We start from the raw sequence: 17913 nt of genomic DNA, 5'->3' as shown, positions 1-17913 counted from the left end.
CGGTGCCCAACAAGCTTAGTGACCTGGACAGGAAATATTGGGAACAAAATCGTTACTGTTCACAACCAAGACAGCGGGAAATCAGGAATGACATTTTTAGTACATCTCTGGGAGAATTAGAATACTGTCACAAAATTGACAGTATTTTTCACAATTTCTCAAACAAAAAGACACATTGTATAAAGTTCAATTCTTAGGGAACAGTGAAAAGAAAGTACATGTAGTTCTAAGTAGAGAATAACTAGTGTTCAAGAAAGTCTTAGTTTTTTGACATTGCAAGTTTTATTCTCCAAATTGAAGAACCACAATCTAAGAAGTAAGAATCTTGTGTGAGTGAAGGTAAGGATTGACCTAGAATTTGGCTAGAAACCATCCTGGTTAACTTAACTTCACTCAAATGGTTTTGGTGGAGTGACTACCAGTCTGAGAGAAGACGTAAACCTAACTACATGCAGCATTTGGCCTACGTAAGCCAAAAAAGTACCCCTTCCCCCATAACATCCCAGGCCCTTGAAATATTGAGCAGACTTTGTGAAGGGACTAGCTTCTCTGGTACAACATTTATGAGATGTGACTTTCAATCAAAATTTGGTCTAGTCTCAGTTGAGTCCTGCTTAATATTTCAGGGACTATGTAAGATGAAGCTTTTCCAGTCCATTGTGGTACCAACTGCTATATATGCATGTGAGTCCTGGAGAAGCACCAAAGAGACAGTGCAAATGTTAAGACACTTTCCACCGTAGATGCCTCAGAACTATACTAGGCATCTCCTGGCGTGACCACGTATCAAATGCGGAGCTCATGCAAAGAGCAAAGGTCCCACCTCTCAGTGCGACTGTAATGAAAAGGAGATTGAGCTTTGCTGGACATGTGTGGAGACTCCCTGACCTCAGAACCACAAAAACAGCTCTAACATGGAAGCCAGAAGGCACACGCCCGAGAGGGCGGCCTAGAGTCACCTTACGGAAAACACTACAAAACAAGAGTTTCGAGATCTCATACCTCCATGAAATATGGGCTTGATATGTACATGTAAATTTCTTCTTTAATTACGCAAATGACCTCTGCATTAACATAATATATGCATCGTGATGTTAACTTTTGATTAACTTAAAGATGTCCTAAGTATGACATTCCCATCATTCACCATTGAGAAATCATAGATTTTTTGCATTAATTATGCAAATTAGGTCATCATTTGCATAATTAGTATCTGTTGATGTTCCATCTGCCATAGGTTACATACATTAGGCCTAACAAAATAAATGTTGTGTTTCCTATTACAGTCCAGAAAAAATTAGGGTCGGTAGGTAGGGATTCCCTTTTTTTTTCTTTTTTTTTTAGTTCAAGGGCGGGACAATGAACGTATGATCTGTTTGTACTACACAGAAAATTGGGCAGTACAAAACAGATCGTAAAATTCTTCAACAAAAGAGTTGGTATATAGTAACCTCTAGAAACATTCAGACAAGCGAGATGTAAACAGTCTGAACCAAGGACATTATACACACAATAAATAATGTCCTTGGTCTGAACTGAACACTTTATTCAGGGATCTCCCCAGAAATTCAGAGCAGGGTGGAGGAGTGCGCAGCGCGTTGCGGGGGGAGGTCTTTTCCAAACACAAATGGAGGTCATTTCCTGCAACTTCAGTTCTACATTTTCTGTACAATTGCAGATGTATAAGGCAGGAGAAAGATTCAAGATCTGTACTTAATTATCCACTTCATGTTCCAAAAAAATTCTGTTACCACCCTTAATTTTGAAAAAATTGGGCATAGGTTCCCCGGATGACCCCTAACTGGGGGCCAACGGTGCTTCCACAAGTTCAACAAGTGAAAAATACATGATACAAAATGTACATGTATTTACTACCTGGAACTTGGAGCAAGTTTTCCAAAGTGTTACTGACGTTAATATATTAAAAACTAAACCAAATCCATTATATTAATATATTAAAAACTAAACCAAGTCCTATTTCCCAAACAAATCACATATTGACAAAGCTAAACAAATAAATCATGTCTATAAACTCCACTCAAAAACAATTTTTGAGAGACACTCGGGTCGCGGTACTAAGCGTGATTATCTCTAATATCTCATCTGATTATCCCAATGTAAGGGACTTCACAATCACAGCATCCAACCGCACATTCATAGAAACAACAATATTACATTTTAACACAAAAAAACCCCAATAAATTCGGAACATTTCTCAGTAATGTTTGAAAATTAACCTTATAAAACTATTAGTGAATTTTTGTTTCAGTTGTAGCCGAAAAAATTTTTTTCATGCGTTTAAAGTTTCGTTTTAGCACATTGTAATATGTACTGATGCAGTCGTGACCTTTGACCACTGTTATTGTGAAACACCGTCGGCCATTTTGGCAGTCTCGCCGTGGATTTTCGAGCCGTTTTTCGAGCAAATTTCAACCGTTTTAAACATTTTACGGCCTCAAAAACTCATATAACGAGGAAAGCACGTTGTAGTTGTTATTTTCATGCGTAACATTTCTTATGGGGATGGATTATTTTTCCGCCGAGCTGCCGAAAACTAGCGTCATGCCTCAACCATGTGGTCGGGCGTTGCCGGCCGGCGGGAGTATCGGTGAGCTTTCACGATGTAAACAAAGACATTCGGAGTTGTTTACATTAAAATTTTGTTGTGAAACGCCAGCGGGGTGTCAGATTTTCTCTGCGGCGTCATGGCGAGATCGACAATTCATCGACAATTGACAGGATTGTGCCGACAATGGAATTGAATAGCGGCCCGATCCGTGCAATTAGCGCTCGATCCACGCCGCCCGACCGAAGAAAATTGGAATGACGAGCACATTTATCGGGGATAAAACCCCCAATTTTGAAAACCGACCGCTAGCCGCTCGAAATTTTTGGTCGGCCCAAAAAAGGCTAGGGTCGGGGGGTTTTTCATAGGGTCGGTCGGGTAACCGGAAACACAACATTTTTTTTCCTAGGCCTTACATGTACGAAAGTTCTATAATGTAAAACACTGTAATTATAGAATTTCCTCATTAATTATGCAAATAAAGTCCTCATTTGCATAATTTGCAGTTAATTATGTACACCTCTCTGTCAGATACCTACACACCAAAAATGATGAAAATACGCCGTTCCTATCTGGACTTATTGGCTTTCAAAGATTTCGCCCGAAAGTCCCCTGCAGTTCCTGAACAAGCTGCTAGGGGGACCAAACCCACACCACTTATTCCTGACAGGAAAAGCTATCTGTCACCAAAAATTCAAAACCATAGCATGTTCAGGACCAAAGATACAAAAACCGGAAGTTCTGCTGCAGTACCAAGGTCATCCACCAGGAGGCCCATATTTGACCTTGACCTTTGTCTTCCTAAGACTTATCAGCATACCAAATATCATCACAATCCATAAAGGCGTTATGAAGTTATGCTGACTACAAAGTTGTGGAAACACACACAGACACACAGACACACACACAGACACACAGACACACAGACAGACGCCGCCAAAAACAATACCTCCATTTTTCATGGAGGTAATGATGGGGCAAAACTCGGACTTAACTCACTTAAGGATATGGCTGTAGTAGCGCAAGACCAAAACCTTTGGAGAAAAAAAGTCAGACAAGGAGTCGACCTATGCAACAAAAGGTTGTGGGAGGATCTAAGGTCTAAGGTAAGGTCTGTGTATGCCACTGTATTACTGCTTCTGGTAAAGGGATGATGTTTTTACCTGTGTTTGTTTGTGTATTAACAAAGTATTTGTACCTGAAAAGGTTACCGATAGAAAAAGATTTTGACTACTTAAAAGTATTTTTGTATGGATTGGTCTTGAAATAAACAACAAGTGGTATTTGGGGGTCTACTTGGTAGATCCATCATTTTTGCAGTGAATCCTGTAATTCAGCTGTAATCTGTTAGAGGGAGCCTCTACACTACCTGATCCAGTAAATCAGTCACCTTTTCCCATTCACACTCACAGGATGCATATGACTCACTCTCACTCAGGGGTGAGGTGTAACCAGTCATTTGGTGTAATGTAGCCAGCTGCTACCACACTACGTGCCTGTGAGGCTGGTGTATTACACTGAAGGGGCGGTTATACCGGCTATACAGATACAGAAGCTGGTGTGTTACACCAAAGGGCAGTTATACCGGCTATACCGATACAGAAGCTGGTGTGTTACGCTGAAGGGCAGTTATACCGGCTATACAGATACAGATTCACTCTCTTACTCACACACACACAGTCACAGACATACATACACACACACACACACACACACACACACACACACACATCAAAATCATTATTTTACTCCCTTGGAGTGATCTAAAAAGTTGTGACTCTCAACTTCAGGACATACACCTTAACCCCTCCAACTTACTGGTGACTTGAAGCTGTTGTTGAGGTATGGGGCTGGTCTTCTTCTGTACCTGGCAGAAAAAAAACATACCTATTCAACTTCACACTAGATTGTAAATATAGTCTCTTTTTCCTAAATTTGGTGCTGTACTACACACCAGTCCACTATGGCACACTGTATTATTATAACATAATTACGTAAGTAAGCCATACTAGATGTTGCATGTTGCCACAACACCAGAGTTAGAGATGCTAACTACTATTACATACTATTACTACATTTTGTACTACTAGTACTACTACTACTACTAGTATTACTAGTATGTAGATAAAATATAACGTTAAGTGTTTGTTAATGTTAGTGAATACAGAAAAACCACATCAATTTTATCATAACCCATGAGTGTAAACCTTGACATTGGAGTTCTCATCTTCGGTGTTTTCATCTTAGAATTTGGCGTCGCCATGTTCAACAAGTTCTGAAGACGTGAGCTCCACCTCCTAACTCAACACTGCACTTCTCCGCTTTGCTTCAAGTGCCTAAAGTGGGGAGGGGGGCATCGAAAGTTACGCTTTAGCTGTGTCATTCGACTCACATATCATCATTGAGAAACATCCAAGTAACTCTGAATACTCCTAATAATATCTTAAGTGTGTTGAATCAATTTCGACGACCAGAGTTAGACATTTAGTGCAGAATTCGTTGCAAAAAGTCAGACGACACCTACCAGGAAATTCCAAATCACCCGCCGGCGGCCATCTTGTATCCCACGATGCACCGCTTCCATCCGAAGACGACGTCACTACCAAAGTTTTCCGTGACTTCACAAAGTCGAAAGAAAACTTTTTGTGGAACGAATATCGGTTACAAATTGCTAAGAAAACGTCGTATATCAATCAGCATTGTTTATGTGGGTGTTTTGAGTGGTTTTAGAGAAATATTGTGGACGTTGGCGTGTTTAGTTTACGTTCAAAACTTTGGTGTTCTGGAACGGCATTGTTCCACTAACTTATGACGACATGTTTGGGAAACAACAGCACATACAGTAACAACAACAGGGAGTTGGTCCGTCCGTTTTGGGCTGGTCTTGAGGGAAAAGGGAAGTTTTGTTGGCTTTTTTGGCGGGAATATCGTAACCTGTGACGTCATGAGGAGCAGACCAGACTTCCAGAGCATGCAGGGGTGGACTGCGCATGATCAGATCGATCAGTTGAGGTCGAAACTTTCCCTGAAAGGTGAGTGCGTACTTTGAGGCAGTCAGCTGTAACTTTCTAATCTTACGTGTTTGTGAATAGAAAACAACTACAGCACACGAAACCCCCTTTTCACTAATGTGACGTACAATGGCCAGAAATGGAAACTCTTGCGTTTTATGGTACTTCGACAAAGTCACGGCGTTTCATATATATAACGTTATATGCCATTGGACTTACGCTTAATGTAGCGTCAAAATAGAAGAGAAAAAGCTAGATACTGTTGCTCTGTTCTGGGTATCAGGACCTTTAATATACGTTGCCAAGACGATTCTCATACACCTGTATTGGTGTGCAAAGCTAAGCCTACAAATAACTGTTTTTAGCTACAACTTCTAAGCTGCATGGGTTAGGATTGAGGTTAGGGCTATATAACGGTTAAGGTTAGGCGTCCTCTTGAAGGCGAACTGTAGCGTCCCAACGGCGAATGGTCGAGAAACCTTGTTACTTCAAAGTTTGTTATCATAAAAGTTCATCTGTGTTGGTAGTAATCAGTAAAATGCTGAACTTTATTCCAACACAATGGTTACACAACGATCAAATTTTCAATGACCACTGTCGCCTTTATCAGGATAATCAATGACCGATCACTTCACAACATAAACTCGCGAAAGTTAAAATTACAGATACTTGACGTTATTCAAAATTTATTATCTATCCCGCAGACCGTGACAGACAGGCGTACTATGAGGCTTCCCGTCGGGCCATCGCCAAGAACGAGAACCTGGTCCTCGCACTGCACGCCGGGAACAAGGAGCAGAGGGTGGCGCTGGCACAGTCACAGAACGTAAGCACATGATAAACACTGAGTAAAACTAGACTTTGTCAATGTCTTCTCCGCCTAGCTTAGTAGGTAGTGTTGGCAGAGTCCCAAAACGATTTACTGCCTTATTAGATAAAACTAGATGTCTCAAACTCAATGTCTTCTCCGCCTGGCATAGTGGGCACCAAGTCCGTGTTCATTTACTACACGAAAACAAACCTAGACTTTCTATTCTCAATGTCTGTAAGGCTTGTGTCCAATGGATGTTTTCTAGCGTTATGTGTCTCAGTCGATAAACATTTTCAATTCTACATTTTGGGCACCGTGCCCTTAAAGCCAGAGTTTAGTGTGTGTCGTTTAGGGAAACTTGGATACTTCTGTAGGCCAGGGGTATAAAACATTTGCATCCTTGTCTTTTTTATCTTTATCTGTGTCTTTTCTCCCCAGCGTGACGAAGAGGTGATCCACCAGGTGTTCCTGGAACGTAAGACGACCCGGCTGGCCATGCTCAGGAACACCGCTAAGGTCTGGGACGATCTGTCAAGCATGTGTCATAAATGTGACTTATCATGAAAGTTCTGTGTTGGTAGTTACATGTTTAAAGTTAAAACTTTAGATCCAACACAATAAAGTTCTCTCAGCTAGAGCTTTCGACCAGTCGCTCTGGCCTTCCCCAGTAGACTGACCCAGTGAGGTTTGACGCTTGTCATGTGGCGTCTTTGAAGTGTGACGTCGACACTGGGTCAAAGGTATCTGGTAGACGATGTCGGCCCCCGTCGCGGTTGGGTGAAGGGTGATGGACCCTGATGTAAATATGAAAATAGCCTCTTTCATCCCTCTCAGAAAATAGTCTTGTTCAGTGTCCAGTATCCTTACAGTGTCGAGTAACTTATTGTACAGCCATCAGAAGAACAAACGGATTTAAGGCATCATATTTTTCCTGATGCCCCGCAGAAAGCCATAGACCTGATGGACCAGAAGGGCTGTGAGGAGGCGAAGCGGTACAACTCCCTGCAGCACCAGCGCAGCATGTGCGAACAGCGCCTGCGCGACCTGCAGACCCTGTTGGACTCCATGGAACTGGCGGGGTCAAAGGGACCCAAGGACATCGAACAGGAACAGGTCCGGCATGTTGTAGCCAGAACCGTGCGTTATCCAGAACCATGCTTAGGCACGGTTCTGGATACTCCACGCGTATCCAGAACCGTGCGTTATCCAAACCCATGCTCAGGCACAGTTCTAGATAGTTCACGTGTATCGAGAACCGTGCAGCACCAAGGACAGGGATGACAATGTCACTGTCACTGGAGACGTTAAAAGGCACCAGCATTCATGTAATATACGTTGAAACATTAGATACTTTTCAACTTTTACGGTATCGTTACTGTGTTTTCAGTTGCAATTAACCTTCGAGCAAGAGTTTAAGACAATGTATTTTTTGTTCACCAGGTGATCCGTCAGCTGGAGAACCGGATCGACAAGATGCGGATCCGGATCAACACGGCGAAGAACATCCGCCACACGTACGAGGAGATCCTGCACTATCTCAAGGAGGTCGGCTGAACTTTAAGTCCATTTGTTTTCCTTGAAAACGTCTACCAAAGTAACAGTTACTTACTTTTCAATACACCACACCCGAAAATCTATCCAGTTGCTTGACTAACTGTTAGAAGCCCCCATTTTCATTTTGGTTATACCGCCATGATTCTATCACCCCAAATGGAACACGCGTTCTGTTCGAATGACCACCGTTGACCCGAAATGGAACACGCGTTCTGTTCGAATGACCGCAATTGACACCAAATGGAACACGCGTTCTGTTCGAATGACCGCAATTGACACCAAATGGAACACGCGTTCTGTTCGAATGACCGCTGATGACCCAAAATGAAAAGTATATGTACTACATTCTACTGTTTTCCAGGAAAGCCTGGTATTCCCGGAGAAGCTTGACGCCATGGAGCTGGCGATCCGCGCGCAGAACAAGGAGCTGGCGGAGCTGCGGGCCATCCAGCAGGACGCGCAGCTGTCCAAGGACGTCGCCAAGGTAGGAGACGGGCCGGGTGTAGGTTCCGTTGAATGGCTATAGATGCGTTTCTTTGTACCGATATGGTAACATTTCTTGATGATATTCTAAAAAAAATGAAGAAATAATTCTGAAAATTTTCTAAAATTCAAAAAAATTCGAAAAAAATTCTGAAAAATTTATTAACAGATTCTTAAATTTCTTTTTTGTGGTGTTCTTCTTGCTTTGCATTACCATTATAGCTTTGACGTAACAGGAAGCATAATGACGTCATTTCCTGTTTCCCCGCAGTCGGATCTGCAGAAGCAGGAGCAGGCCCACTTCGAGGCGAAGCGCATGCGCGAGCAGACCCTGAACGAGAAGAAGAAGCAGGTGGAGAAACAGAAGGAGTTCGCGGAGAAGGCCGAGAAACGGGTGAGCGTTGCCATGGAGACGTCACGTTGTCATGGAGACGGCACACGTCACGTTGTCGTGGTGACAGCATAAGTCACGTCATCTCGTGCCCAGAACACACTGAAACCGTGTTCATAATTCAAATCTACAAAGATTTTACTCTATATATTCTCTAGAGCACTACCGGACGTTTATGTACATGGCAAGTGTTGGGGACATGTTGTTAACAGAAAGTCTCAAAAAGTGTTCAAAGATGTACACATTTTATAGCAAAGTCAAGACTTTGAGCTTTGCTTTACTTGCTGCCAACATTCTTTGTATTTTTGTCCCTCTCCCAGGCTCAACGCGCAACCTTCCATGCCGACGATCACGCCCATGGTAAGTATCGGCAGTTCATACTTTACTCCTAGACAAAGACGTTGATAGACCAGTAAAATCATTGAAATGACGCCCTTACAATGAACAAATCATTGAAATGACACCCTTGGACGAAAATAAAGTAATATGTCGCTATTTTCCGCTCCACAGACCACCCGGTCTCCCGTCTGTCCATCTCCAAAAGCGCCGAGCAGATCCAGACGTACGAGGAGGCGTTCCGGCTGATCAAGGAGGCGACGGTCGTCTTCGACATTAACGTAAGGCCAGGAGAATTCGTCTACTTATTGGTCTTTCGGTAGTTCTGCAGCATAACATGCATGTACAGTGACATGTCAGCAAGGTCTTTATCAAACAGGAAACAGTCTCCTAGCAATACGGATATGTATAGTTTTCTTGAGTTTTTTTTTTTACAAATGACTTAGCAATCGCAAGAAATCCCGGCCATACTAGTAGGTTTGCCCCCAACACCCGACTGAGTCCTCCAAAACCGTGATTCCGGACTTAACAAGGGTAAATTAAAAAATTACCGGACTTGACTTTTATTTACTACCATTGTGAAGCCAGATACTATATACAAAGTAAACATCACCTGAGTTTACTACCTTTGGTAAATCCAACTTTTCGTGCAGTGAGAAAGATGTTTCCCCACCGTTAGGACATCGTGTGGCAATTCCAGAGGCAGGACGGCATTCCTCAGTAAGGCATCTGGAGCCGCATGGTTCCAGTTTAAAACCTTACATCTACTACCGTTACCTTTACCATATACTTTTCCCACCCACCGCTAGGACATCGTGTGGCAGTTCCAGACGCAGGACGGCATGACCCGGCACCTGCAGAGGCAGAGCCGGGACGCCGGACAGCTCCGAGCCGTGCTGCGGGAGTAACTTTAATATTACTTCTACTACCAGCACCATAATATACTCACTCACTCACTCTCACTCAATCCTCTTCTGAACCTAGTGGTCCTTGAGGCGACAGGAAGGATTTCCGTCTGGCCCTATCTGCAGCTGTGTTCGGGGTTGTGTCCAGAGTCAGCCCCCTCTCTTTCAGGTCCCTCTGTATTGTTCTCCGCCACGTCTCTTTTGGACGCCCTCCATAATATACTAATACTAGTAAACTTTCCCCATCCCCCAAGGACATCGTGTGGCAGCTCCAGACGCAGGTCGGCATGACGCGGCACCTGCAGCGATAACATTTACATCCAAAGCCTCCACAAGTAACGTGAAATCATTCCTCAGCCGACCGACATCTTTGGCGCTGCAGTTGTGCCTAAGTATTAAGACATCTGGAGTTTCATGGTTCTAGTTTAAAACCTTTCTTGTACTTTCCTCACCGTCAGGACATCGTGTGGCAGTGCCAGACGCAGGACGGGCAGTTCAAAGGACAACAATTTCTTTTTTTCCAAAATCAGGCGAAAATGAATGCGTGTGCTGATGTCATCCTAAAAATTACTTCCTTTGGCATTATAGAAAACAACAAAAAAAATTTTTCCATCCATCAGGACATCGTGTGGCAGTTCCAGACGCAGGACGGCATGACTCGGCACCTGCAGAAGCAGAGCCGGGACGCCGGGCAGCTCCGGGCCGTGCTGCGGGAGGAGAAGCTCAGGCTCACCGCAGAGTTCGAGGAGCTGAAGTACAGCGGGGAGGCCGGCGTCTCACAGTGAGTGGAGTAATATATTGGGTTTGGAAGGGTTGGAAACGGTTTGGAAGGGTTGGAAACGGTTTGGAAGGGTTGGAAATGGTTTGGAAGGGTTGGAATCCTGCCTCAAAGCGGTTGTTTATGTGTGTGGAAGGGATTGAAATGGCCTGAAGAAGCTTTGTTGCAGTGTCGTATTGGGCTTTGGTATTTGAACACGACGTAACCCGTTATTCGTTAAGTGTTGTTGGGATATCGGGTAGCTATAGCATAACACTTGTTTCTTGGAATTTCGTTTTGTTTTCACCGGGGAAAGAAGAGACTACATACAGTTCCATGAGTCTTTCCTTTATAGCTTTACCAGAAATGCACACTTGCAGTTTTTTCCCCTAACAAAGAAGAGGCTCTGGGAAAAGTTATGGATCCAAGATTCTTTATCAAAAGACGAAGGATAATATCTCATTGTCTTCGCTATATATTTTCTGCCAGGAACGCGCTTCTGTTGGAGCAGATGGGCGACCACATGAAACAGGAGGAAGAACGGTTCTCCCGCGCCCTGACCAGACTGGAGCGGACACAGAGTGTGCTGAGGCAGGCTACTGTAGGCATCCACAACCTCATGGACAAACTCAGCACTGTCAAGATCAGCGTCAAGGTTTGTTTGTTTGTTTGTTTGTTTGTTTGTTTGTTTGTTTGTTTGTTTGTATGTACCCGGCTGGAGCGGACCCAGAGCGTGCTGAGGCAGGCTACCACAGGCATCCACAACCTCATGGACAAGCTCAGCACAGTCAAGATCAGCGTCAAGGTCTGTTTGTGTGTGTGTGTGTGTGTTTGTTTGTTTGTTTGTTTGTTTGTACCCGGCTGGAGCGGACCCAGAGCGTGCTGAGACAGGCTACTGTGGGCATCCACAACCTCATGGACAAACTCAGCACAGTCAAGATCAGCGTCAAGGTGAGAAAGAAGCTAAGTGATCTGTGTCTGTATTGTTGTCCCTGTCCTTGGTGCTGACAGTAACGTTAGGAGCTAGCCTAGTTCCTAACGTTACTTTCAGCACCAAGGACAGGGACAGCTAGCCATCCCTTCTTTCTACTTCTGATGTTGAAATATACTGTGTTTGTTCCACATTGCACTTCTTATACCAGTAAATGTACATGTAAACGTTCACATTGAGGTTATTGTCCCTGTCCTTGGTGCTGAAAGCAAGGTGGTGACTAACAGATCCTTCCCTCTCTCCCTTCGTCGGCTTTACATGCTTTTCAACGTTTAGTAGTGACATTACCGTCCCTGTCCTTGGTGCTGAGTAAAAGATTTTCCGCTGGCACAATATACATTCCTGATGTCTGACTATGTTCGCTATGGCGTTCCTGTCCCTGGTACAGACTACTGTATCGTCTTCAGGTATCACTCACAACCGCTTCATCTGTCCCTTGGCAGAAGTTCCCAGTGCCGCTGAGTAAGATGGAGGTTCGGGACCAGTTGGACGTCTGCGAACAGAAGCTGCTCCTCCTGATGAAACAGCTGCAGCTCAAGGTCGGACCGCCAGGGGCCGAGAGGGACAAGAAGATGGCGAGCTCAGGGGTATGTGTACCGGCCCACTCATTTGATCTGAAGCTTAAGCTGCTGGATAGATATTCAAACCAGTCAGATGTTTTAAATAGTGTCCATTACTTTCGTCAGTGTCTAGAAGAGATCTGTGATCAACAGGTATTTATAAAAAAAATGTGAATTGTGACTTAATAAAACTTTTTTTTTTATTGAAACAACAAAGTGCAAGACATGGTACAAGACACAGAGGTGGAAACTCTAGCCGAAGCTAATATTAACTTTAAAGTTCCATTGCAGCAGGACGGCAAATTTTATGGCCTGGTAGGAAAGAAGGCTACCTAGCATTAAAATATCCATATTATTTATTTGAGTGATAAGAATAGTAGCTGCTACAGTAGGTCAAACCTAAGTTGGTGCTTGTTTTGCATCTATTATAAGACATGGCAATAGTTTCTACGACCAACTTCACTAGTATTTCACTGTTGGCTGCAGTTCCAGGCGTTCCTGGAAGGCGGCTTGCGCCAGGATAACCTGAGGATCACTGTGGAGAAGGAAGAGTCGGATTATGAAGGTGAGTCCTGAATCATGTCCCATTGCACTTGTTTTGTGAGGTGCTATAAGTGATGATAAAACAAGGATTTAGACGATTTTCTAATATCATTTTATGCCATTCTTGTCTAGATGATGCGAGTTTAATAAAGCCACATTACAATGCTAGCCAAGGAAAGTCTATGGTAATTCCGTTGAATCTTTTACTGCATTCTCTTTACATTCTTCTTCAGAAACGTACGAGTACGAGTCTCAGGAGCACGAGGAGGCTCTGTCCCGCTCCGACATCAAGCGGCTGGGAGATCAGCTGCTGGACGTGCACAGACCCAAGAAGAAGAAGACCAAGAAGGCCAAGAACTAAGCTACACTTTCTTGCAAAAAATACAGATTTGCAGATTTGAAAATAAAAAGACGTGTGGTTTGGACTTGCTTCCATCGTTGCTGCAGTGGTTTCTGTTTCATTTGTTGCCTTCCGTAATACTAGTATTGGTGAAAGTCTCCTTACTTGCAGTACTTGATAAAATCGCCAAGAGCGCTGTTGTACACCAGGACTCCGTGGCCAGCTTGTCTTATGTGGACAATCAACGGCGTCACTTTTTGTCTGAGTCCGAGACAGTGCTGGGAGTAATTACAAACACGACCATCTTCCTCTAATGCACCTCTCTTTTTACTCAATTGTTGTCCCAAATTTTAGCAATTGATTTCTACCTTCTATGGAAAATCTAGAGTTATATTATTATAAGTTTATTGACAAAGGAAAATCATTCTCCATTCTCATCCTAAACCAACATCCCTCTTCCTCAGAAAACAGCTAACCTCGCCAGGGGTAATGAGGGCGCTCTTTCGTCTTTGTATGAAAACAGAGCAAAGGAAGTTATGATAGCACAGATTAGGGTAGGAACAGACACCGGATGGGGGTCATTGACCTGATGGTCAGCAGGCTGTGATTCCAGGTGACTCAGGTGATGTTCGGACAGGTGTTTTCTTTAGCGTGTTCCGCCAGGTAAGCGCACCTGTCGGGAAAACTGTCCACATCAGCATGGCAGCTTACTTGTAAACACAGCAAACAGTCGTGTTTGTGGCGGGCGATCTGTGGATGTGAGATTGACAAAACACGACACTGTTGTTGAATGTAGCTTCTAGACACTTTTCTGCATCTGTCTCTATCTGTAAGTGTATGTACGTGTCTTTCTGTCTCTGCTTGCCTCTTCTTGCCTCTCTCACTCACTCACTCACTCACTCTTTCTCTCTCTCGCTCTCTGTTTCTCTCTTTCTATTCGTTTTCCTGTGTGCCAAATAGCATAAGTTAGCATTCAAAGTTTGTATCCTGTTATGATACAAATGGTCAAAAAGGTCAACTTGTCGACCGCAAAATAAAATATTTTTGCATTTCGGTGTCACGGCTTTTGACAATGATAATCACGATAAATTACCCTTGACCATGTTCTAATTCTAATGTGCCAATCCAATGTTCTAATTCTAACGTTCTAATTCACAATTTCAGCGTTAGAAGCAAAGCTAAACGTCCGCTCCATCTTCTCAATGATTGTTTTCTATTCTCTGTTACCAGCCGCTAAACTCAACAGTCCGTTACTCGTTACAGTGAGATGATTATTAGTTCCACAGCTTTATGAATGACCCTCATTATTACGTTGTTACACTGACCGACGGGAAGCCATTATTCGTGAGATCCCACAGTTGTCAGGACCTTACACCGACCGTATGATTTATCATCGAGAACAGAACAATAGAGACCCACAATAGAGACCTATATTATTACAGCGTAACGGTACATAAGTGGGTATTACAGTAATTACATAATAACAGTATACAATTCAGCCAAGTAACATACGTGTCTACTACAAATGGGATGCTACCATTGCCGATAAAAGTACGAAAGAATCAAGAAAAATCTAAACACAGATGACATATATGGTCTTTTGATTAAACATATAAGAATATAGATAACTCTTAGCAGTAGATAAATGAAAACTGGAACAGCTATGGCAGTAGTGACATGTATAACGTTATACACGTCCCTGATCACTCATCACTACTTTGTGCAACCTGCTAATCTCCAAGCAGATCCTAGGATGGCATAAGACAGTATCAAATTGGCCAGGCAGTATCCATTGGCCAGAGAGGGTGGCATATTGGACACTCTCTGGCCATTGGATACTGTCTGCCTAATTTGATACTGTCTTATGTCACCCTAGGATCTGCTTGGAGATTACAACCTGTGCGAAAAACGACACCTGTTCCTGACATGACGGCTAGATCAGGATGTTTGTATTGTCTCGCGTCTCCAGTTCACTGTTTTGATGAAGTTGTCGGAATAATTTGTCCGTCTGTCACTCCAAAATGGGAACTCATTGAAAAAGGACACCTTAATGATGTGATGCTTCATTGTGTCTTGTCAAAGAGAGGAGGGGACTGTAACAGGTCCTAAAGATTTGTGCGTAGCACCTGTTCTTGTTGTTTCTTTGTAAATCATATAACGTTACCTCTTTATTTACTAACATTGTAACATTTTTTTATAAATCACAGAATTTGGTAAAACTAATGGATCAGTATCAGTAGTTTTAAGTGCGTTGCCGGTCGATTAGTCATTTACTTTTGGGATTTGAATCAATTAGTGACTGTTCAAACATCGAAACCCCACTGTTCCGCTTTCCCTCTGGCATCATTTCCCCCTTTTTCTCGGTCGCCTGCCGTCCTTCCGCTAAAGCACCCCGCAGTTTGTGTACATGTGTACATCTTGTCCTGCCGTTTTGTCTTGAAAGCGCTCTTATGAAAACACGACATTGTTTTTGCCACGCACCGCGGCGAGTTCCGCCCCGTCTTGCACGCACCGGTGTACCTGTATGCTCGTCACTGTCCGCTACACACCGCAAACATAGCCTCCATAGCATGCCAAAAACTGGTATGAGGGGTTTGGAGGTCTTCGGGAGCTTTTATGTGCTATTTTCTGATTGCACATAGACAACATAGCCGGCCTGGTTGAATTACCCCCGTTTTTGGATCTGGGCTAATCAGAAAACAGCCGAAGATCACCAAATCCCCAGTTCTATAAGCCTGCCACGGAGGCTAGCGCAAACATGTACAGACTGCGCCAACCGATACTAAACACAGCTCTCCAAAAACACAGCAACCGGAAATGGACAGGTTGGATTTCGCGGACGCCCTTTTGAGGCTCAGCACCAGGACGAATAGATGATTTGCTCTGATGTCTTATAAAGCCAGGATAAATATGACTTCCGTCAGGGTTTCGCGCATCGTTCTGCTACATTTACATTAATCGGAGCCATCTCGTGACCAAAGATCATTCACTTTTTCCAGGGTTCAACCTCTTTGTGTTGGACCTGTTGCACGTCCAAATACAGCCACTTTTAGCTACATGACAATAGAACACATCGAACACGTCGAACCCCCGGTATGTTCTATTTCGAACACCCCGAAGGGCCGAACTAGAACGGGGGGTTCGACGCGTTCGAGTTGGAACAGTCTATATTTAGTATTATCAGTAATCGCTTGGCACTGCAGGCTTGTATAAATACTTGAAATAGAGTCAAATCTTGGGTCAAATCCTTTGCTGATTTTAAACGTGGAATATATATATCAACTTATCATCAATACATATCTTGCATAAAAGCAGTTTATTTCACATTTCTCTTCATCCGATCACTAGTTACTCACAAGTTTTCCAATTTCTTACAATCCTTTAAAAAGAGCTAAACAGTAAAAGGAGCGAGAATAAATAAGAAGAACCGGGCCCTTGGCGGTTGTCAGACATGAGTGTTAACCGTTACATGTGTGAGATTTATGGTGGATTAGGTTGCACACTGCCTCGTAAGAACAGACAAAGACTCGTCCCACCCTCCTAAACAGAGCCAATGTACCGTTTAACCATGATGGAGGCGACTCCGAGACGGAACAAAGGCGGGACTCCAGACGACAGGTGGCCCCCAGCACACCCTCACTCCTCCCGGGGCCCGCCGGGAATTACCCATCGTCCCTCGCCCGTGCAGAACCGCCGCCACCATGTTATTATCCCACAAGGGCAGCGCGTCCTTGAACAATAGAACGTTTGTTTTCCGTTGAAGACGGGTCACAGGATTTAGAATCAATAACGTTTTGCACTGGCCGGTATTTTCCCACAGAGATATGCATCTATCGTACGGATGGACGGCATACCGACCGCCGGGCCTCCGGCGACAAACAAGCGTCGTCTGCACAGAACACCTGTTCGAACAGATGGCGTCGCTAGGTAACCGAATAGAGCGCGATCACGTACTACTGGTGTACTTCCTGTTGGGCAACAGACTGTTGTCTTCCCCTCCCTTCTGTCTGTGATAGGCTGTGATTACAGAAACAAGTGTGCGTCTTGCTTGTTTGTAAGTACCTGTACGTATCAGACAACCGGTATAATTAACTGCCTTGCGGGGCAACGAATTAGCTACACAGGTATGCGGCGACGGCTGGTTCCATATAACGTTACTACACCATACAACAATCTGTTTTCTTTTCAAGGCATGTGTTTTCTGTGACTACGTAATAAAGATGCTTAAGTTTTCATTTATAATAGCTCTTGAAAAACAAGGAATTTTCACTTCTGGGATGAGGCTCGTTTTGCAAAGCCTAAGACCTAATCGTAGCATATGCGAGTCTAAAAATGTCAAAATTATGACAAAACATACTATTCTGTCGTATTACTAGTAGTATAGTATTTGTAACGTCGACGTCCTTCTTCCAACTGATAGAAGGACCTTTTTTTCTTCAACCAGTGTCTGTCCCTGTCCAGGTGACCCACTGTGACCCTGAGAACACCCATGATGACGAACAATACCCATTAAGATCATTTTGTTTGAATTTTACACGAGAAAGACCCCCTGCGAGTCATGGAGTTCGTTAAGACGGACGTGTTTCTTTTCTTTGTGTGAGCCTCAAGCTCCGTTGTCATAGAAACAAGCTGTCAAGAAAAAGTGTTCTGCACGTGACGAGGTTC

At 43.6% G+C, this 17913-nt stretch overlaps 3 protein-coding genes across 3 annotated transcripts in view; 2 read left to right on the top strand and 1 right to left on the bottom strand.

The window, feature by feature from the left end:
- The window catches only part of LOC109484618 (DNA repair protein SWI5 homolog), a 24202-nt gene extending 19322 nt beyond the window's left edge, over positions 1-4880 (bottom strand). The window contains exons 1-2 of the mRNA XM_019787964.1: positions 4774-4880; positions 4385-4433 (exon numbers count right to left, since the gene is read on the bottom strand). Of these exons, the coding sequence (XP_019643523.1) occupies positions 4385-4433; positions 4774-4829 (105 nt within the window). The 5' untranslated portion in view covers positions 4830-4880. The remainder of the gene's footprint in view (positions 1-4384; positions 4434-4773) is intronic.
- A 537-nt stretch (positions 4881-5417) lies between these two features.
- On the top strand, positions 5418-9876 carry LOC109484299 (coiled-coil domain-containing protein 151-like). Its single transcript, XM_019787556.1, has 10 exons — positions 5418-5598; positions 6282-6403; positions 6827-6904; positions 7334-7501; positions 7829-7933; positions 8304-8426; positions 8697-8819; positions 9137-9176; positions 9327-9433; positions 9832-9876. The coding sequence occupies exons 1-10, from the start codon at positions 5511-5513 to the stop codon at positions 9874-9876; spliced, it is 999 nt and encodes a 332-aa protein (XP_019643115.1). The 5' UTR covers positions 5418-5510.
- Positions 9877-11675: 1799 nt separating this feature from the next.
- Positions 11676-13269, top strand: LOC109484297. Its single transcript, XM_019787555.1, has 4 exons — positions 11676-11765; positions 12249-12392; positions 12852-12930; positions 13142-13269. Exons 1-4 carry the CDS (start codon positions 11730-11732, stop codon positions 13267-13269), a joined length of 387 nt encoding a protein of 128 aa, XP_019643114.1. The 5' UTR covers positions 11676-11729.
- The last annotated feature ends 4644 nt before the right edge of the window (positions 13270-17913 follow it).

This window comes from Branchiostoma belcheri, unplaced genomic scaffold (assembly GCF_001625305.1).
Source record: "Branchiostoma belcheri isolate BF01 breed outbred unplaced genomic scaffold, Haploidv18h27 scaffold7, whole genome shotgun sequence".
Taxonomy (NCBI): Eukaryota; Metazoa; Chordata; class Leptocardii; order Amphioxiformes; family Branchiostomatidae; genus Branchiostoma; species Branchiostoma belcheri.
This window is presented reverse-complemented; position numbering and strand designations above follow the sequence as displayed.

What these genes read in the sequence shown, in the direction of transcription:
- LOC109484299 (XM_019787556.1), top strand. Translation starts at nt 5,511, where the DNA reads ATGAGGAGCAGACCAGACTTCCAGAGCATGCAGGGGTGGACTGCGCAT. An exon ending in CGCTGGCACAGTCACAGAAC is followed by an intron (nt 6,404 to 6,826) that starts GTAAGCACATGA and finishes TTTTCTCCCCAG; the next exon opens with CGTGACGAAGAGGTGATCCA. An exon ending in TGCCGACGATCACGCCCATG is followed by an intron (nt 9,177 to 9,326) that starts GTAAGTATCGGC and finishes TCCGCTCCACAG; the next exon opens with ACCACCCGGTCTCCCGTCTG.
- LOC109484297 (XM_019787555.1), top strand. Translation starts at nt 11,730, where the DNA reads ATGGACAAACTCAGCACAGTCAAGATCAGCGTCAAG. An exon ending in AGAAGATGGCGAGCTCAGGG is followed by an intron (nt 12,393 to 12,851) that starts GTATGTGTACCG and finishes TGTTGGCTGCAG; the next exon opens with TTCCAGGCGTTCCTGGAAGG. An exon ending in GGAAGAGTCGGATTATGAAG is followed by an intron (nt 12,931 to 13,141) that starts GTGAGTCCTGAA and finishes ATTCTTCTTCAG; the next exon opens with AAACGTACGAGTACGAGTCT.